Source organism: Anser cygnoides, chromosome Z (assembly GCF_040182565.1).
Source record: "Anser cygnoides isolate HZ-2024a breed goose chromosome Z, Taihu_goose_T2T_genome, whole genome shotgun sequence".
Classification (NCBI taxonomy): domain Eukaryota; kingdom Metazoa; phylum Chordata; class Aves; order Anseriformes; family Anatidae; genus Anser; species Anser cygnoides.
The window spans coordinates 37,482,097-37,504,544 of NC_089912.1; the positions used below are offsets into that span (position 1 = coordinate 37,482,097).

Sequence of the window (22,448 nt, forward strand, 5' to 3'; positions counted from 1 at the left end):
TAGTAAATCATAATGTGAAGTTGGGTTTGTAAATATTGGGAATTTTGTACCTGCTGTAGCACAATATGCCAGGTTCTATGCTTCTGCTGGTAGAAAGGCCAGTTTAGCCTGTTACATAGTGATTGCCAGACTTAGACTAGTAATGACTACAGAAGTTACAAAGCACTTTGTGATATATCTCACTTTCCTTGTTCTCAGATATTCGTGTAATGTCTTAGAGCTAAATGAAAATTTTAAACCTATTTCTTACTGCTAGAACAATTGGTTTGAATTTGAAAATGTTACTGTTTGATCAAAAGAAATATTGGTCTTTGCGCGTGGGGAGCTCTAAGTAAAATCATTAGCTATTACTGAGGGAGAGGAAACAAGTAGAAGGAATGCTTTTATTAGCATATTCAATCTTTTGCTTTCTTGCATGTCAATAAATAAATAAAAGCAGCAAAAAAACCATTCTGTTATTAATATCACAAGTGGACACTTTCTGTGTTTAGCAGCATTATTATTCAAGAGTTGTGTGGCACAGAAGATGAAAAATATTAGATTTATGTTTTGTTTCTACTAAATAATTTACTTTAGTATCCTTTTATTAGTATTACTCTCTGCTCCATAACATTATCTAAGTCAAATGTATTAAAATCAATTTTTTTTCCTATTCTTAAATAGATCATTTTTGTACAGAGGAAGGGTTAAGAGGAAGAGCAAACCATGTGTCGTATTGCAAATGGGTTGAGCACTTCCAGAGAGCAAATATTCTCCATCTCGAACCTAATGAAATATTTAAAGTTGTGTTATTGAGTGTCTAGAGTAGCTGAATGGGAGTTGGGGGTTGAACTTAAAAAGAGAAAGACCACTATTCATAACGATCAAATCTCTGCTGCAAAGCTAGCATCAGCATTAGGTGTCATTAAATCAAATGGTAACCATCAAGCAGTATGGAAATCAAAAGGGACATAAGCCTTGAGCTAAATCCATTAGTTCTGCAGACCTTTGGTGATTTTGATAAGAGGGAGGACTGATTGCCATCGAAGTAAGCTTGGTCCAGATATGAGTTATAAAAAACAAGTTATGAAATAGAGTTTTATGGGTGTCATTCTTTAAATAGATTGGTAATATCCACAATTACAAAGCAGTAAACTAAATGTCTTGTGGAGGGGAGAATCACTCCTCAGTAAACTGCAATTTAAGTAACGAGTTGGAATACACTTCAATAATAATCGAGGAAGAAACACTTAACACAACTGCTCACACAGTTCTATGTAATGAAAATTCATGCACCTGTGGGTGCCATTATAAAGGGTGGGGTGAAAAAAATAATAAGTGAACATTTAAAAAAGATATAAAAGTATAAATAAAACAATTGATTATGCTATAAAGCGATTTCTTCTAGAGGTTTAGTAACTGAATTTAAAATACTTGTAAAAAACAGTCATGGATCATTTACACTGTAATATATGAAAGAAAATCTTTAGTATTTAAGTATATTATGTGGTTCTCATCGTTGAACTTTAGTGATGGTTTTCTCAGCAAACACTTCTAGCCCAACTGCTGAACCCTCAGAAAGTGTGGGGTAAAGGATGAATGAAATATAATGTCAGTTCTCTGAAATTACAACACAGCTTACTAATTCACTCTGAAAATGTGGCCCCATTTTCAGGTGTCACGTTGTTGAAAACTTTGAAGTGAGTAGAGGCTATGTTTTATGCCAAGATAATACAAAATAAAGACAAAATCAATTCTATTTATGATCAACGTTACATTTGAAGCAAAGGAAAAATGTATCACTCATATAGATATGAATAGTGTAAGTCAGTTTTTAGTTAAATAGTTTACTTATTTTGAGATCCATCATCAGTGAGTAATAATATAGAGTTCAATTATTTTCATTTCATATTCAATTATGACTATATTATGTTAGACGGCAAATTAGCTTCCAAATTAATAGTTAATTCACTGTATGTCTGGTGTTTTTCAGCAATTTTCAGAAGATTCAATGAATGAAATGGTAATTGTGTAGTCTGTCTTAAAAGAACAGCTGCACAAGTTAGTTCACCACAAATAAAGTTGGATAAAATGATTTATGAAGTACTGTTTCCTTAATTATTTCACAGCCTCTCTGGCACTGGAGACTTATCTAAGCCAACTATTACAAATCTCTGAATTTCAGAAATACTAGATTCCTGTCCCTCCTCTACCTCTGTTCTTCATCAGGTATGCTCAGGTTATGACCAAGAGCGGTTTTTTCTCCCTTGATCTCAGACACAGAGGAAAAAAAGAAGTTGTAGGAAAAAATTGTCTCAAAAGGTACTAATCTTTTGCAGCTTTGTATTAATGTTTTTTATAGTTTAATGTAATTTGAGATCTAAGAAACCAGTATTAATCGGTGACTGAGTTAATCTGAGTTTTCTCATGACTTACTCTGTGGAAGTTTTGTGAAAATAGGAACAGGGGATGCAATGTATTTGGCATAGATACGAATGCTTTTAGCAAAGAAACATAGAATTCAGTCTTTCAGAGGCTTAGTTTGGTGTCATTTTTTAACATTTTGCGTCTGAATGTCAAGAAATATGAATGACTGTACTGAAAATTAAATTATCCTAACTAAAAGAGGATCAGAGAAGATAGTTTAATTTTGACCTTTTAGCTTAATATACTAATATAATTAATACATGCCAGAAGGATAGCCATTAGTTAGTTTATTATATATGGAGTGTAATTCTCCTTTTAGCTTTGGACTATGCAATCCTCATAATAAACTTCTGGGGGTTGTTTTTTTTTTCCAGGTGTTTCTAGAAAAGAGTCAAGCTAGGGGAAGTCCTCATTTGCCTCTTGTCTCAGAAATGTAGTGATGATCTTGCCACAAAAAGAAGAAATTCAAGAGCTTTGCAAAGGGTCACTGGAAAACTCCACTTCCAATTATAATCATCTGTTCCAGCTCCTTGCAACTTAGGCTTGTTACATATATTCAGTTTCTCAGGGTTTTTACTTTAGAAGAGTTCTTTCCCTCTCAAACCGTGTCTTCCGTTATGTTGCCTTGAGCATCAGCCTATCTGTATTTTAGACTAGCAAAATGTTTATTCTCTGGGGAGCAAGTGGTTGTCTCTTTCCCATCCAGCATGCTTGCGTGAAAACACCATTGCTCTCATAATTAGGAGGAAGAGGAGGAAATGATAAAAAACAATATTGTGAGGAATCATGGCAGTGTTTAGTCTAATAAGCAGGGAGAGGTTGTCTGTGGGATTTGAACCTACCAGCTTGAGATCACAGGTGTGCACCTAGACCTCTGACCTGTTTGAACCAGTAAGGAGTGGATCTACATACCAAAGGGGCTATAAATTACTGACACAAAACAAATAAAAGAGCTGCTTCTCAAGGATATTCCAAATGTACGGTGAAAGTAGCATATAAGATTACCATCAAAGTCATGCGCTTGTTTTCATTGATTTTCTTTAATTTTTGACATTGCAAACAACAGGGAGATTTGTTTTCCATGAAGTCTCACTGTTATGAAATAGTATGTAGCTTGAGTACAAGCAGCAGACTGGAGAAGAAGGGCAAATTTTTTCTTAGTCAGACATTTTTAGGTGTAGGCAGGACTATTAAAATAATTGAAGGTTCAGTTCGGTGGCTGAACTAAATTATCAATCAAAATCAAGTCATATAAGCAAAATGTTTTGTTTCAGGTTAAACGTAATATTTTTTTTCACCAGAAATGATATTTTAGGCTCTTAAAAAAGCAAACTAACAAAGCAAACAAGGAGATGGAGATACATGAACAAGAAACCAGACAAGAGAGACTGAGAGAACAGTACAGATTTGTCTCAAATCATATTTAGGTTTTATAAGATCAAGAGTATAAGAGCCATGCTAACAAGTAGCAAGCTTATCCAACTTTTGGTATTTGATCAGATGTCTCCACAGAACACTTACTTTGCTGTGTGGCCTTAAGTTACGCATTCATGGGAAGATGTATGCCTGCTTAGTTAGAATTAACAATGGAGATATGATAAAGGCTTTCAATTTCTGAGCTCCGTTTCAGTGGTCCACTTAAAAGAATAAATGCTTCAATGAAGGCTGGCTGGGAAACGAGCCTCTCAGAGTTTCACCAGTTCTAAGGGTGAAATACATCTCAGGCTTAGAAAGAAAGGGGAGATAGGGATGTTTTTTAAAAATACCACTTTTTCTGAGCAAGAAGGAGACTGAGCAAAGAAGGTGATATGGGTTTATGCTTGTTCATCAAATTCCAAGCCTTGCAGGCAAATTGAATCTACAAGGGCTTTCATTCAGCATATTCTCTTTTTCTAAAGATTCCATGATTCTCTGTGGATTTCAAGGGCAAATTGTCCATTATTAAAGGAATTCTATTTTTGAGTTCCTTGTTGTGCCTTGTTTTCTCTAAAGGGCTTACACAGAAAGAGAGCTTTTGAAGTCTCTTTTGAAGTGTCCAGGCTCCAATAAAATGTTACAAAATTGCTAGGGATTTGGGAGAGCTCTATCATTGAGCAGGTGGATTGTTGCTAAAGAAGGGTCAAAGGATCTCCATGTAAAAGTACCTTTGAGATATCCGTACCTAGGAGCAGCAACCAGGCTGTAGCTGCACCTAGAAGCAGAAAGGATTCAGCACCGAGGTCTGCTCACAGCAGAAAGGTCCTATCTGATGTAAACAGCTAGTGAGAGGTAGGTGAGTGATGTTACCCATCTTGTTTATCCTTAGCGTTTGAAGTAAAAAGTCTTAATGACTTACGCTAATTAAAGATACTTTTTCTTTAACAAGTGGAGTGTTCCCAGCTGCTATCCTAGGTCACTGTGCTGATACAAATTCATTTATTCATTACATCCTGCATATGTAGCCCCAAATGTCTCTTTTCCTGTAATTTGAAAGTGGGATGTAAGGAAAGTAAAACTCATATCTAATTTCTTTGATCCTCAAAACTGTAAAGGTCCATGAATTCCATCTCATCTGTGTGTGATTAGGTGGCAGAAGAATATAATTAGCACTAGCTTCTCCATATATAGGGAAAGAATTACCATTGCATACAGCCCTCTTGCATTGCATCCTGTGTGCGGTGAATTCTTTTCTGTATCACTTGTGTCACAGCAGCAGGTGAGAGGAATATGAAAGAGCCTTTCTTAATGTAATCCCTCTCATTAGTGTTTTAACAGTCAGATGGCTACAGTCTGGGAATAATCACTTATTTCAGCTCTTTGTTAATTTCCTGTCAGTTATTGGCTTTTTTTTTTTTCCTTTTTTTTTTTTTAATTACAACTTGACTAGAAGGTGTTGGAAGAGTTACCTATTTCTATTGAGGAAAAACATCGGAATAATCCCAAACAATGCAATGTTAAAATATCCAGTTTACACTGTTTACACTTACTGGGGTGGATCCACCTGTTGCATGGTAACTGTCATTTAATGTTATTATATATCTTTACAGAAAATTATTTCCAAATTAAAATGATTTTTTCATGAATTTGGACTGCGAGATTTTTAAAAACTCTCTTTTGTAAAATGTTAACAATGTGAATTAAACAAAATAGTATTTATCAGTAAGAAAAGGCACTTTTAAATGTAATACCAGTCGTCTATCCTTTTAATGTATTTTTCCTCAAAACAATATGCTAGTCCCGTCTACACTCTCTCAGTTCATCCTGAACAGCAATGGATGGGGCCAAGTGTCAGTCAAAAATAGTAAGGAGATGTGATTTCCTGATAGAGACATGAACAAATAAGCAATTTGAATTTTCTTCCAGTTGATTTCATTTATGTTTCATTTTTAACCTTCAGCCTTTGAATACCTGGTCTTCTATATAGTCTTGAGGATATCTGCTGTTCTCAGTATATAAGTAGAGGCTGAATTGTATTTGTATAGTTAATAACTCAGTTCTCTGAAGAGCCAGTAAAGGATGTTCTTGGCTTTCAAAAAGTAGCATCTATCCCAGCCTGTGTCAGAGGATTCTAACCTCATATGTTCAGATCTCTCAAACAGCAATTTTTCAGGTGTCAGCTCACTGATTTTAGTGTTTCAATGGCCAGTTTGACACAAGTTACAGTATTTTGGAGACACTGAGCATGAAAACATGAAGCTGAAATCTGAAATCACTAAGAATGTTTGGTGAAAAAAAAAAAGTCTTTTATAGTCTCAAGCTAGGCATGTGAATATTCAAGTGCTCAGAAGTAGCAAAGGGAGAATATCCTATAACATACTCTGAATGCATTCTTATATTTTATGATGGATTTATTTTAATTTTTAATTCCTAATGGAAGTTGTAATTATTCTTAGAGATAGAATCATTGGATGGTTTGAGTTGGAAGGGACCTTACAGATCATCTAGTTCAAACCCCAGCAGACACCTCCCACTAGACCAGGTTCCACAAACGTCCACTCAACCTGGCCTTGAACACTTCATGAGCTTTACATGGTTCTCCTCTCTCAAGTTTGCCAACATCCCTCTGGATGGACCAGAGTATAGAGTGTATCAGCTGCACCGTTCGTCTTGGTGTCATCCGCAAACTTTCTGAGAGTGTGCTCAATCCCACTGTCCCTGTCACCAACAAAGACATTGAACAGTTCTGATCCCAGTACAGACCCCTGATGGACATAGCTCATCACTGGTCTCTACCTGGACCTTGAGCCATTGAATCCAACTCACTGGATGCAAGCATCGATAATTCCATATCCACTGAGTAGTCTATCCATCAAGTCCATGCCTCACCAGTTTAGAGATAAGGATGTTGTTCGGGACTGTATCGGGGCTATGTATAAATCCAGGTAGATGACATCAGTTTCTCTTCCCTTGTTCACCACTGCTGTCAGTCTGTCACTTGGGATTAGACAGCTGAACCAGGAGGTGCTGTGTCCTACTACAGTCTTGGCTTTGGAGTTTTCCCTGGACTCCCGTTCTAAGTTGGCACTGATTATTTTTTCCTTAGGACTGCTCAAGCCAGCGATTTTGAGAGGTGAATAATAATTTCAGAGATAAATTGTGAATAAAATAAGAATTAAGAATAAAATTCTTAAATAAAAGCCATTTCTTTGGAATTGTTGAAAGCAGGTGTAATATTAGTCAGGATAGGAGAAGGTGTAGGGTTAGGAATAGGAGTTGGGTGTAGGGGGTTGGTAGTGCAGTGTATTACTTTGCTATGTGGAAGGATAAAATGGTAGATTTCTATATGAAGAGCATTGAAGTAAGGAAAACATTCAAGTAACTCACCCATAAGTAGTGGAGATTTCAGTTGTAATAGTCTGGTTTTGCTTTGCTTACTGTTTTTTTTTTATATTATTATTTCACTTGTGGCTACTAAATGCTAAAGCAAGGAAGTGTCCCAAACTGGGACTGTGATCTCATTCTAAGTGTAAATAAGAATAGAATACCTCTGTGGTAACCCATTTTTCTGTAATTTGCTTAAGTACTTATGATAGATTTTCTCATGTCATTTTTTTTTTATGTCATTATTCTTGAGTCAAATTTTAGCTGCTACAATCAATCCAAAACCGTAAGAGTGTGGACTACAAAATTATTTATTTCAAATGCAACTTTAAAAAAAGTTTTTGCCTAATATTACTCATAAAGTCCACATGATTTGTTAAGTATGATCCTATGAAACAGCACTGCTCTAAACCTCCTACCTGTTGTTACAGCTGAGTAATGACTTCATAAACGTGTGGGTGTAATTTTGAAACTGGAAAATGCCTTCTCCTGGGCCACTAATTTCTATCTGCAGCAAGATGAGTTATGTTATAATGTGTATGTACTTTTTAATTTTGCGTAAGTGCACTTTCTGTCATTGCATCTCAAAGGACAGTAAGAACAAGTTTCTATCTGGAGTAAAAGAAAGGCGCATGGTCTTACTGAGTGTGTGCTCATTTCTATTGCATTTGTTTATGTTAAAGTAAAATTTAATAACTAGACTAATGGCCTTATGCATTTCTCTTTTCTTCCTTAAATAATTCAAGTGAAAACGATAAAGCAGATTGTCAGTGTGTGCATTGCTAAAGCCATGAGTCCTGGGAGTCCATGTGGAATAATGCAGATCTGTGCTTGCCAAGCGGTGTTTGGTCTGACAGTGGAGTCTATGCACGGCTGAAGGTCTGGATGTGTAGCAGGATGTCCAACAGTTGTGAGGGAAGTGTGCAGTAAATACCTCACACTAGATGCAGAATCTCTTCTGAAGTGGAGTTCGTTTTATAAAAATAAGGTTCCAGATTCATTCTTTGATCCATTCATTTCACATATGCAACTGTCTGCTGGGATACCAATTTTTAATCTTTCCCAATCTACAAGAGGATTACTTTGAAAATAAATCATGTTTTCTAAATTACCCAACGATTTCATCTTACTGTACAAAAGCTGTGATCATTAAACTGCTAGTGAATTCTGAGAGTATATTTATACTTTCTCTCATGAATTGTAAGTGTTCTTACATCTTCAAGCCAAGTACTATGTTCTACTGACTCAAGCTTCCACCTTCAAGTCACCCACGCATGCAGTTTTGATATATTCTAGGCATTTTTCAGATAGGTTTTTAAATAAACCAAACTACAGACGTAAATGAATAAAATAGACTGTGAAAATCAAGAACTGATTTGCAAGTTTGGTTGGCAGCTTTGGAGCTGAGGTTTGCAGCTGCCATGCTGCTGGAGGTAGCAGGTCATCCTTCACCTCCAGTCTCAGGTGCAGTTGTGACTTAGATTGCTGCTGAGCTTTTTTTGGCTTGACTGGCAAAATAAATTCCCACTGGCCCTTGTGGCAGCCTCCTACTAAATCCCTTTTGGCTACAGCTTCTGTCCTCAGTCATCACAGACCCCAACACAACTCCCAAGTCAATCTCAGGCCACTGTCTTGGGCACACTTCATCCAGGTCCCCACTCTTTTTCTGAACAACTACTTACATGGCCAGACAGGAGAGAGGCCTCGCCTACTGCCTGCTTTTTGTCAATTCAGTGCTTTTTTGTTGTCACGGAGATAACATTTTGTTTCTTTTTATCTCCATGCGGTTTTCACTCTGTCCTACATCTTTGTTGATGTCCTTCCTGGTCTGAGCTGTTTTCAGTTGTTATTTACTTAGTTTGTGCCAGTTACAGGCTCTTCATGTTTTCTTTTATGAAAGGATTTGGGATGTCTGATCCCATAAGGATTTATTCCCGGATTTAAGTGAGCTGAAACTCTTGTGTCTTTGCAGGATCAAGGCCTGATCTGGTAAATAAGCTGTTGGAAAATTGGTGTTAAAGATTGTTTTGATAGCTTTCAGAATGTTTGTATTTTGAAAATTGCTTTATTTGGCAATGGATGTCAGGTATTTTAAAACATTTGTTAGACATACTTTTTACATACAAGATACATGACTGGAAAGTATTACATTAAAATGGTCTTTTTAGCCGTGTTTATGGGCTCTATACTTATTGTCAAGGATTGGATGATATTAACAGCAGGCTTCTACATTCCCATATTCCATTCTTCTTCCATATCTTTCAATGGAAAGGCAAAAAGTCTACTCCTCACAGCTTTCTGTGAAAGAACCACAATGATGCCTACAAGATGTTTTTGGCTGAATTATGTAATTAGAAAGTTTGTGGCTGATGGACTTTGATTTCACCATTGATTATTAATAAAACACTAGAAATGTACAGTAGTTAAAAAGAGAAAGCTAGATACTGGTCCAGTTAAATCAATCCAATGCAAATCAAACAAAGTTTGTGGTGAAAAGAATAGGATAGAAAGAATCATTTTACTTGACTTAATAAACAAGAATATTACTAAATTGAAGTTTGGATTTTTTTTTTTTTTGTCAGAACAGGATTTCATCCAATATATTTTGACAGAGCCTTGAGCTATGAGAAACTACTGATTGTAGATCTTCTCTGCCAGAATGATGAATCTATTTCCAGTAAGCTAGTTGCTTCATCTTGTTGGATATACACTTGGGAATTTATCACGTAATTCCCTTAATCCAAACCAGTTGTGTACATATTTTGTAATTGGTGAATTACTGTCAGTAAATAAATACTCATACAAAATCAACTGGTTGTTAAGAAAAAATAAGGCATGCAAAAAATACATTTAACAATATTCATACCATACTTAAGAGTCTTGTATTCAATGTGTCTTTTCACACAAACTGGAGTGTCATCTAAAACTGGTGTTTACAGTTATTACAACGTTGAATATATACTACCTTAGATAAGAATGCATTTACATTGCAACTGTATGTCAAATACGCTTTTTAACACACTGCGTAATACCAGATCACTGGTCCTTGAAATAAGATGTCCTTAAGTTTGTGAAAAAGAAACAGCTATTCTTCCATCAAATATTGCTCTACATTTAGATGAAATGCCTTGGTAAAGTAATGTCTTTGAAGACTGGGTGTTACTTCCTTTAGCTCTGATTGTAGTTGGCAAGCATTATATGTTCTTTGTGTGTTACCAAAACAAAACATCCATCTGCAGCATACTCTGTATTTTCTTCATAAATGGACATAACTTATGTGTATTTTGGTGCGTTGTTTGTAATTGATTGTCTTACTGCTTTTGTGTATGCATATGTCTTATTGCTACTACTGAATATGTATGATTGATGCATTGAACTGTTGGCTTATATTCTGTGAATATTAATCAAAGAACGTGCTCCTCTCCTTAATGGCTTTGCTGTGTGGGAGGCAGCCAAACAACATAGACTATAGTCTGTTGTTCTTTTTTTTTTTTTCTTCTTTTTGCTCTTTAATCATTATTGTGTAAGACACTGGCAAGAACACTTTTTTTTTTTTTCATCTATAAACACTATTTCATGCTTAAACATATCCATTGCTTGGTCAAAGTTATGAAATATTATTGCACAATTAAATTTTGTTTTCAACATTTCCTGGTAGAAGCAGTAATAGAAGAAATAAAGTAGTAAAGGAAGGAGAGATATTTAAGCAGAAAAAAATATGAGGCATAGTGAACACAGATGGAGCAGAAGGTATGGAATAAGTAGATTCAGTTTCTTATAGTTTCAGGTCTTATGATTTGGACACATAGTTTTCTTTAATCAAAAGCCAAACTCGATACATTTCTGGATTTTATTACTATGGTGCAAGGGATAATTTATGAAAAAACTGTTCTTAAAGAGAGAGTAGACATCTGCAGTGTTCTGATGTACACGTAAATGTGTATGAGGATAGACATTGATTAGGGTATGACAGCTTCTTTGGGTGAGAAATGAAAAGACATGTTCAGTATGAAAAAAATGCCAGTAAATGTTTCTGTGTGGAAGCAGTGGTACAGCTTGGTATCATAAGCAGCAAGCTTCTTGAAAACACATCTCATATTTTTATGGCATGTAGATGGGATTTAAATGTTTATAGCTAGAGTTTAAGTCATTCTCTGTGAATCTCACCAGTTAGGCAGCCAAGACTAATAGGCTTCAGGGTTTGTAGTATTTTAAAAAGGAGGTTGTTTGGGTGTTTTTTTTTGTTTGTTTGTTTGTTTTGTTTTGTTTTTTCTTTCCCCTGTCATAAAAATATTCTGGAATGGGGCCTTTCTTTAAATTCTGATTTTTCAGTTCTTCTGGTGGGTGCTGTTAGCAAAATTTTCCTGCTAGCACTATCACCTGCTTAGCTGAACTAGCAGAACTTCCAAACATGAGTTCATTTTTCTGTTGCCTGTCATCCTTGTCCATGATGATGATCTTAACTAGTCATACCAGAATGGTAGGTCTGTAGAAAGTTCACAGTGTTTGGTGTTTGTATTTGCTAATGTTACTGTTCTGCAAATTTTATAACTATTTTGAGTGTAACAATTTTTATTATTATTATTTTTTAATTCCTTCAATTTCAGCCTGGAAAAGATAGGTCAGTTTTTTGTTATATATCATGATTTTGTAATATTCTAGAAGACATAAGACAGAAATCCCCCAAACCTCCTTCATTTTTGTATGATGTAATGTGTTCAAAGGGAGGTCTGTTTTTATGGAAAGGAATACAGTAGTACTGAAGCTTGTGATTCATAAGAAATAATAATTTCTGAAAGCTGAATCATGGAATCACAATAAGGTTTTGTTTATGTCCAGTCAGATCATATCTCAGAAACATATTTAAAGTATTTTCAGGAAGCATCAGTAAGAGAATTGAATGGTTTCAAAAAAGTACTGGCTTAGTCTACAATTACCTAGTGGAAATTAAAGTTTTATATTAGTTGAACACGCATTTGTCCAGTGTTTTACCAGCTGTTCTTGAACATCTGTAAATATTTCTCTTGCATATATACATACATTTGTAATTTAATATATTAACATGCTCTTGCAGAAATAGCTCTATTTGGAAAGAAATTTTTACTTTCAGACTGCCTGTCTCAATGGAATATTTGTTTCAGATCCATGTCAAAACAGTACCTTGTATAGTTTCAAAATACCTTCTCCTGGATGAAGGCCATTTCTACTCTTCTTAGTTCATACAAATATCTGCTTCTGTGGTTTCAATCTATGTCTTCAGTTCTGATAACAGTTATACTCACATTATCATTGTCTATCAATTTTAGAAAGCTAATTCTTCGTAACCAAGCAATCTATCTTCACACGTCTGGTTAATGTAGTTACTACTTTTTGACCTTCTCAAAATCTACCAAAATTTTTTAACATAGTAAGAGAAGGTAAGTAATGTTAGGTGCCTTTTTCCACTGGCCTGCATCCATCATTGCTCTTTTCTAATTTTTAATCAGGCTTTAGATTTCAACAGTAAGACAAAAGTAAGGAGAGACAAGGCCATGACTTTTTAAAGACCTTGTCTTTAGTTCATGTTAGGTAGAAATTCTTCCTGTCCCTAATACATGCAAAGTTTAGCATTGGCTACAGTCTTGTTCTGTTTCTTGGAGTATATATTTTTCTTGAGTGTAGTTCTTCAAAAATGTTCATAAGATGGTAATATAATGTAAATATACAGATTGTTTAAAAGAAGCAAAATGCTTGGATATGGTCAGCATTTGGCTGATTTTGAGTAAGATAACCTGCTTGCAGTCAAACAGAATTTCTATTACTATTAGCTCTTTCCAGCTATTTTCACGTCTTTCTAAGAAACAGAACAATTGATTTGATTTTAGATTTAGTTTCAAAACTGAAAAAGGCACTTTGGAGTGTCTTTGTATGATAATGTAATTTCCATATCTTCATAGAAATATTTATGGAATTGAAAATATTTGAACTGAATAAGGCATCTACATTTGTGGGATAAAGGGATGTGAAACTAATACTTGCATTTTCTCTTTTTCCAAATTTTAGGGGGGACACAGAGGTTACCCCGCACAATTGGAGTATCTTTGGCTAAAGAACTAATCTTCTCTGCACGCATTGTAGATGGTGAGGAAGCAAAATCGATAGGATTGATTAGCCATGTGGTAGAACAGAATGAAGCAGGGGATGCCGCATACAGAAGAGCACTAGCTCTGGCAAGAGAATTTTTACCTCAGGTATAACTAATTATTTTGCTTTCAGTTGTTACCAAATATTAAGTCTGAAAAAGATTCAGCTGTATTCCGGTTATAACTGCCATGAAGTTATGTATTTACAAGTCATGGTAGTTATGTGGAGAGCAATGAAAAATTTTTCTCATGGTTCAAGTGGTGTTATTTGGTAAATATTTCCCAGTAAAGCAAATAAGCTTTGTCAATCCATGTATCATCATGCTGTGGTCTGTGTTTGCATTGTGTATTTTGGTTTTCACATGTTAAACAGTAAAAAATGGTGTAAGGGTTGTTTTTTTGTTTGTTTGTTTTTTCTTTTTTTTTTAGTAAACCAGTTGTCTCAGTAGGTTATTCTGTCGCTGTTGAACACTTCGAAAGAGATACAAAAAAGTCCTTATGAAAGTGAATGTGTTTCAGCATAGCTCTTGTTTTGAAAAAACAAAGCTAAATGTAATATCAGTATTAAAGCAAAACCCATTTACTACTGGAAAGTGATCCCTTTGCTTTCTATCCTTTGTGTATAAGTTAGATGAAAGAATCATGCTCTTGTATCATTTATTCAACATGACATCTTATCTCCATCTTTTACTAAAAGACTTGAAATGGGATTTGCTGAATTTCTGTGCTTTAGAACCTAAACAATTTAGTAAGAAATTTAATTATGACCCTTAGAGGAGTCTTTGTGTTAGCTGATTGCTACCTGTTCCCTTACTGGCATAGAGTGCAGGCTGTTTGTTCAGAGAAGAAATGTGAGTTTGGAGATCATCAAACTTGTTTTTTAACTGAAGTGTCCCAGGTAGCAAATTCATAGGTGGTAGCATTAAAGAAAATGAGTAAACCACTGTATCAGATCACAAGTTTAGCAGCAAAATCTTTGCATTCAAAATAGGAAATGGATTAAATAAGATGCTTAAAATGACTGTTTGTGTTTTGAAAACCCTCATAGAAAGACAAACATGAAAAATATACTAAAGCTTTTAGCATACAGTGGTTCTGGAAGGCCGATTTGTAGTTAGAGCTTTGCACTGGAACCAGTTCAGAAGCATATGGAAAGCTCTGAGGTCCTGTCAACTCATGCAAGTGCAATGCCATGTCACCACCGAAGGGACTGCATTTGGATTTTCCCAAAGCAGTAGGCCACTTCTTCAAAGCAGTCTCTTACCGTTCGGAAGCTGATGCCAATGACAGGCATAGGACTGAGATGATTCCCAAAGATGCCTCCTTGTGGAGGACCAAGGTGGAACTCCTTCTGTCTGCTACTGAACTCAGTGGCTCTTGGAGAAGTGTCATCACCTGACCACTGCAGGCTTTGCAGTAGCACATTTTAGGTTTGAAGCTGTATTGATCCATTTGAATTTGGTTTCATATCTTTTTACGTATCTCCATTGTGTGATAATAGGGACATAATTAGATTGATCTATAAAGTCCTATAATGATGCCCTGTTACAGTGGTCATTCTGAGCCTTGTTTTGAAAGGAATTGAGCAATCTTGACAAAAGTGGATATGCTCAGCACCTTTGAAACAGAAACGCAAAACACTGTTTTCAGTTCTCTATTCTGAAAATGATATGCTTCTTCATTTTTTCTCAATGTTGAAAATACCATTTTGTTAGAATATAGCTACTGTAGATATATAACCTGACCTGTTTATTTAATACACGTTCAAAGTCTAAAGGGTCCCAGTATAAGGACATTGATGTGCTGACTCTTTACTGCATAATCTTTTAGAATTTAATGATATGTAAATAAGCCTTGTCTTTCATTTCAGGGACCAGTAGCAATGAGAGTTGCAAAGCTGGCCATCAATCAGGGAATGGAGGTAAGGATCTGTACTACCCATAAAAATAAGTCAGGCAGGCAACAGGTTTACCATGGTGATTTATTTTTTTTTTTCTTTCTAGAACTGTGTTTAGTTTCTCAGTGTTTTAAAGTCTTTAAAAGTCTATTTGGTGAAAACCTTTTTGAAGATTAAATGCATTTTTTTTATGTCTATGTTTTTTGAGTTCATACTGTTGAGACTAGGAATTATGTTGATTTCCATAACAAGGTGTAGCAATCCTACATCTATCTAGGTGTAATGCACTCTGCTAGTTACTAATAGGAGCAAATAAACATACACTGCTATGAACAAGTTATATCGCAAATGCTGGACAGAAAAACATCACCAAAGTCATACTGTGTGAAGTCTATCAAGGCTTTCGGTGTTTAGTAATTAATAAAGGCATGCTATTTTTTTTTAATAGTTTAATAGAGGCTAGTGTTAAAATTATATCTGGAGTCCAATTTCATATTTGGTTCTGATTACCATTTTCTGATTTCACGGCTTCCCTTGGTAATATATCCTGTTGCTTATCTTCTCTTGACAATCTACTTGTGGTGCATAGCCACAGCCTTTTCACTAGCCTTTTGGTGAGCTGGTAATTCTGCTGCAGCTGACGCTTTAGAAAGGCAGAGAGGTACTGGTGAGAAAATCATTTCAGTCACTTCAGGAGAACAGTCATTTCATCTGTTGTTGTAGTTTAGCCCAGCAGGCAGCTAAGCACCACACAGCCGTTCACTCACTCCCCTCCAGTGGGATGGGGGAGAGAATCAAAAAAATGATAAAACTCACAGGTTGAGATAAAGACAGTTTAATAGGACAGAAAAGGAAGAGAAAATACTACTACTACTATTATATACACGAAACAAGTGATGCACAATGCAATTGCTCTGACCAGTAATTTTATCATATCATAAGCCAGCGTTACACAGTACAGCAAAATGATAACCTCAAACCAGCCCCCAGAGGTGACAAACAGTACAACAGGGAGCAAAGACCGCAAGTAAGGTGTTACACAGCACAACTCTGAGAACAAGCACCGCAGCCCCAAGAGAAAAAAAAATCAACATTGTGGATGCCTCTGGCCAGTTGGGGTCTGTCCCCTCCCAGCTCTTCATGCACCCCCAGCCTCCTCGCTGGCAGAGCAGTGTGAGGAGCTGAAAACTCCTTGGCTCAGTATAATCACTGCTCCGCAGCAAGCAAAACATCAGTGTGTTACCAGCATTATTCTCATCCTAAATCCAAAACACAGCATCATAGCAGCTACTGTAAGGAAAATCAACTCTGTCTCAGCTAAAACCAGGACAGCTTTTCAGACCAACTCACAAAACTAGGTGATGGTGCAGGATTGCCACTGGCCTCATTTACTTTTTTAAATCCATTTAAAATTGAGTCCATGTTTACTTTTTAGTATGGTATTATTTTCTTACAGATTTTTTTGAATATAGTTATTTCAGAACAAATTTTAAATAATCACGCAGTAAATCTTTTCCCTTGTAGTAGTTGAAATGATTACAAATGTGCAGTGAAGAACATACATTGTTTTGACAGTGTATTACATACTAATTGTATCACCAAATACGGAAACTGTTACAGAAACACTAATCACTCTCACCACATGGCAGAGAGGTATTTCTCTGTTAATGTACCATGGAAGAACTTTAAAGTAAACTGTTTTAGTATTTGGCATATAGAAACACAGCTAGCTGTCAGGAAATAATGTATATGAAATGTACAAAAATATGCTTTTTATAATGTTGAATTCTTTTTCTCAGGTCGACTTAGTAACAGGCTTAGCAATCGAAGAAGCTTGTTACGCTCAGGTATGTAACCATGATTAAATAAAAAAATGTAGAAAAGAGGCTTTGCTGGAGAATGTTGTGAGGCACATGCAGAAATACAAGTAGAAATTGCTTTATAGTTCCTTCTACAAATATTTTGTCATTGGATCTAGGCCTTCCTTCTACATACTCTGTTTCTATAAGGAATTTAAGGAATGAGGTGTAGGACACTACATGAAGCACTGCCAGCCCTATACCTCATCAGTCATACACTGATATGCACCTAGTCCAAGAACTGCTTTGCTATTGTTTTCTTTTGGTTTAGCATAAAATAACATGTAGGACACTTCACAAGCACGTGCAACTTAACAGTATGTGTGCTAACCAGGTAACAAACAGAAAATCAAAAACAGAATAACAACAACAAACACATCAAAACCCCAAAACAAACCCTAGAGAGATTCATTCTCGCTCTCATCTGTTCAGAGAAAAGATACTCCTTCTTCTCCTGAACTTTTTCTCTGCCTCCTTTTGTGCCTATGAAATGACTGGTACTTTCACATATCTGACTATACGTTGCACTTTTCATTTTGCTGTTATGTTTTATGTTATATTAAAGAATGGGGATATGTACAAAAATATTGTTGTTGGTATTGTTTTTTGTATCAATAATGAAATGTTACATATTACCCTTTGCAGACTATTCCAACCAAGGATAGAATTGAAGGTCTTCTTGCATTTAAAGAGAAAAGGCCTCCTCGCTACAAGGGAGAATAAAAGAAGCTGATGCCTTTAAACTACAATGGGGTATATGTACAGATATGAGGACCATTAAGGTGCACTTTGCATCTGAGCCTAGAATATCACAACCACCAAAGTAAAAGCAAATCATACTGATGTTACAACATTTTTAATGTGTCCATACTTGTACTGGGCCCAGATAGAAATGTGTGTCCATTCATGCTCATTACAGTTTCTGAAGGCCGATCTATGTACTGGCAAGGTCACAATTTCATGCAACATTTTTAAAATTTCATATGTATGAAATTTACCATTCCACAATTAAAAAGCTCTATAAATCCTTTAAATAGGCAAAATCTATATGTGATGTTAAGTATAAATTTGCTGTATCATTTTATCAGAATAAAAGTGACTTCTGAACACCAAAAAAAAGAAATTGCACCAAATATGCATTTAAATGATTCTGTATACCAGTAAAAATACATTTGAGAATTCTACCTGCATATGTACATTATAAATAAAGTTAAGGGAGATTAAAAAGATTATTGTTTGGTAAATATTAAGCTTTATTTGTCTGAATTACACTATTCTAAGTAAAATGAAAGTAACTTTGAGAATAGCACATAATGGTGTCCTTTTGATGAAGTCATTCTTATTATATTCATTTAATTGTATTAAATTAAGACATCTTAGAGGCCAGCCTTTAATAATACATTCTTGTGTGTTACACTTGGCTTTGTCTTGCATTCTTCCAAAATGCCATCTGATCAGTACTGTCCGCTGTTATGGAATTTTATTTCACTTGCCCTGGTTATTTTAAATTTGTGATGATTGTATTAAAATATTTTGCGCAGGGATGTGTCTAATGTGCTGTTAAAGAAACTAGAATTTTCTTCATCCCCAGAATGTCCTTTTTGCAGGGTCTAAATAATGTATATTTATATGCAACAGGGATGATAATGAAATGTTCTTTATTCTGTGGTGGCCTCAGGGTTCTTTTCATATTTTGAAAGAGAAATCCAGTAGGTTATAAGGTGAGAATGCTGTTGTGATTCATATTGTATATTTGATGTAGTTGTGCCATATACAGCAAATGCTTGAAAACAACCTCTTAGAAATTATTTTTGTTAACTTGACTGGAAAATAAACATGCCTTAGCAGTTAGAGGCTATCTTTTACATGAAAACAAATTTCTTTGTATTTGGTTACCATTGGCTTATGAAACTTGTGCATGCTCTGCTGTTTCTGCAACATTAACTATGGTCAGTGTCCATATCTATGATGATAAAGCAGCTATTGAACATGAAATGACAGGAACTCATTTAAATTCATATTTAGACATATCATTACATGTAAATTGATTATAACTGGTAGAGCACACACTTTGTTGACTGGTAAACTTGCTGAGTCGATCATTTCATGCATGATAATTTGCAAATAAAGTACCGGTGCTTGTTTTGATAGTCATATAAAGCCTAGAGGGTCATTTTCTCCTGTTTTTGAAATGCTAACATGTCATTTTCATTTTTACTGAGTAGGAAATAATTATGTTAATGGGATGAAAAAATATTAAGTCTATGCTGACTGGTTTGTGTTTCATAACTTTGATATACAGTCTGCTTATTAAGCTGCCTGTTTTTCTAACAAGCCCTGATTCAGTAGCTTCTGTCAATGTCTGTTTTAAAAAAGTCTAATAACTTGAAATACTGTGGCACAAGACTGTGTAGATTTGTGCCTTTAACTAGTAGTTTTGATCTCAGAAAATAATTTTGCTGTCACAGTGGTCTCTCCATTCCTTTTCTCAGGAGGAGATATTGTCAGATTGTAGCAATTTGAGTCCCTTCTTTGAAGTCAAGAGTTTGAATGTTATTTCAAAGTGAGTATCAATAGCACAATTTCTAAAGGTACTATCTAGTGATATTGGAATAGTTCTAAAGGAACAATATTTTAGCAAAAGATGTGTTAAACGCTTACTGTCTCTTTTATTAAGTAACCAGCATTAAGATGACTTCATTGCTCATAATTAATAGCAATATTAGAATTCTGCTTCCAGGAGAGAGTGATTTGTAACAGAAATGTTCTTATATAGCCTGACTTTTCCTTATGAAAGTTTTGATCTAGCAAATCCTCCTTCAAGTGCTTAGGATCAGCTCTTTCAATTCCTGGTAAAGCCATGCTTTTCTGCACAGTACCTCATGGGTAGATGACCCCTGGTCCCTGCTGGTTTCCTGAAAGGTTATTTCATGGTCCCTAGGCATAAGCAGCTTTTTTTCCTGCTTCTGCTGAGCTCAAGTGGGTAGTGAGATCTTCTGCACTTTAATACTGAGATGAATATTGAAAAGTGATAGTTCAGGTAGGTCAGTTACCTTGAGCCTCCTGGCAGTGTAAGTGCAAGTGCAACTTAATAAATAACCCAGAAATCCTTGCAGAAATTAATGTGCCAATTTATATGACCCATGTCATTTTAGCCTCCAACCTTTAATCTAGGAAAGTATTTATTGTTTGTTGGGTTTTTATTTTGTTTGTTTGTTTTTGTTTTCCCCTGTGTTAATATTGAAGTAACTCTGCATTCTCTCTAGTTTAATAAATTTCTGGATAAAGTTTTCAGAATTGTCTGAATTACTTCAGTCACTTCAGAGTCTTTGAGTATCTCACCTGCTGTAAAGAAATTCCAAGTTTTATTTATTCTGAGATTGTGTAATAATGCACTTAAGAGCACTTTGAGGATGTTGTTCTGTGGAACGTTTCTATGAGATTGTGGAGCCATTTGTGCCAAATAGTTGCTGAAAATCTGTCAGTCTATTCAGAATTACTCATAGTCTTACTTCAGGGTTCATGTCTATGCTTTTTAGAACTGCTTTTAACCAGCTGCATTCAAAATAGTAAATACCAGGATGTGTCATTTGCAGATGTTTCATATTTTTCTTTGGTCATTGTTTTATGATGCATTTAATCATAATCAGATTTATTGAAGGTAACAAAAATTAAACAGTCTCTTCAACAAAGAGAGGGCAGAATATCATGCTAGCTTGAATTTGGCTTTGGGAGACTTAGGGTGTAACGTAAGGTGTAGTATTAGTGCCGTTTCAGAGTAACAAAACCAATAGAAGCAAAGTGAAAAAAAGTAATTGAAACATCTTAATTTATCACCAACTTATTTTTTTCTTTCATTGTTTTTATATGTAAGCAAATCCCTGAAAATGTGTCTACTGAGGTTAGAAAGATGATTTATTAAAAATAAATAAATTGAAAACCACTGGTATTTTTTTGTGGTGTAAATTGAACAAGATGTGCTTCCACCTCTCATATTACACATATTACATCTAATGGCACTACTGAAAATTCAATTGTCTAATGAAGATTGTACAGTTAATGTACTTACTGTGTGATAATGACAATGTGGTTATTTTAAGATGTTCTTTTTCTGCACAATTCTAGAAAGACAACTATCTCCAAAAATGAGAAAAAAAGAGAATAATTGCAAACAGATAAGCCAACAGAAGACATCTACAGCTAATGGTAATGAAATTCCTTTAATTCTTTTAATGTGTTTTGAGGGCTTTTAAATACTAGTTTTTCTGTCTATGCCCCTTTTTCTGTTGGCTTTCATTTTGTCTGAGTCTGGAACTCAGGTAACAGGGGTCAGGGTGCCCCTCTAATAACTTGTACATGTACATTGTTTTTGTTTGTTTGTTTTTCTTTTTTTTTTTCACCTTAAGAACACTGATGTTTTATAACTGAAGTTAGAAGAGTTTTAAAAGTTATCCCAAAAGTTTTTTTGAGAGATTTAATTACATATAATCATGTTATCATTAAAGATTTGCTAAGATACCGTTTTATTATAGATTCAAATCATGTTCAGTTTCAACCTTGGAATGGAGTTGAGTATGTTTCCTTAGTTCTGCAGAATGCACTGTGTTTACACAATGTGTTCATTATGCGTTATATATGTGTGTATATTGACATATCGTATGCATGCATATATATATATGTATGTGTGCGCATAGGTGTACATACAAATACAATTTTTCAGACTGTCAGATAAGACCAAGCCCCTTCAGGATGTGATAGTACTATTGTACTCCAGGAAGTTTGGAATTTATTTGTGCAAGAGCACTACCAGCAAAACCTTGAACCCTGTAAAGTATGTACTGTGACTGTTCCAAGTGGCAATACTTGCAGTGTGGAAGTTCTGTAATACAGAATTCTTTTGCAGGAACAGCAGTCAAGTAGCTAGGACATCCATGCGTGTTACCATATATTTCATCATGCACATCTGGTAGTTCAAGGCTAGAACAAATGTAGCAGAAGTCACAGTGATTTCTAACTTTAAACAAAGGTGTGGCATACCAGATAGCACATTCCTCCCAGCCCTGTAGAACCATTTGCTTCTGCAGTTTGGACAGGCCTACAGCAATCATGAGCAGCTCATTAATCAACAACTGTCGTAGATTATAAGATCAGTCTCCACTCCCCCCTCCCCCTTTTTCTAAGTCTAGACTTAGATTTCATCTTCAAATTTTATCTAGTAGATAATTCTTCCAAGGACAGTCATTCACATGGGAAGAAATATGAAATATGTTAAAAGAATTTATTATAGAGGGTGTGAACATTCTGTGTCAAAGCTAAGTCCTATTGCAATACTCCAGCTCAAAATAATACATTAACCCTGAAAGG

General features: G+C 35.3%; 1 protein-coding gene across 4 annotated transcripts in view; it reads left to right on the forward strand.

Moving 5' to 3' along the window:
• The window catches only part of AUH (AU RNA binding methylglutaconyl-CoA hydratase), a 113,073-nt gene extending 93,829 nt beyond the window's left edge, over positions 1-19,244 (forward strand). For all 4 annotated transcript variants that reach the window (XM_066989071.1, XM_066989070.1, XM_066989069.1 and 1 more), the window contains 4 exons: positions 13,249-13,436; positions 15,199-15,249; positions 17,025-17,072; positions 17,730-19,244. In XM_066989071.1, the coding sequence (XP_066845172.1) occupies positions 13,249-13,436; positions 15,199-15,249; positions 17,025-17,072; positions 17,730-17,807 (365 nt within the window). In that variant the 3' untranslated portion in view covers positions 17,808-19,244. The remainder of the gene's footprint in view (positions 1-13,248; positions 13,437-15,198; positions 15,250-17,024; positions 17,073-17,729) is intronic.
• The last annotated feature ends 3,204 nt before the right edge of the window (positions 19,245-22,448 follow it).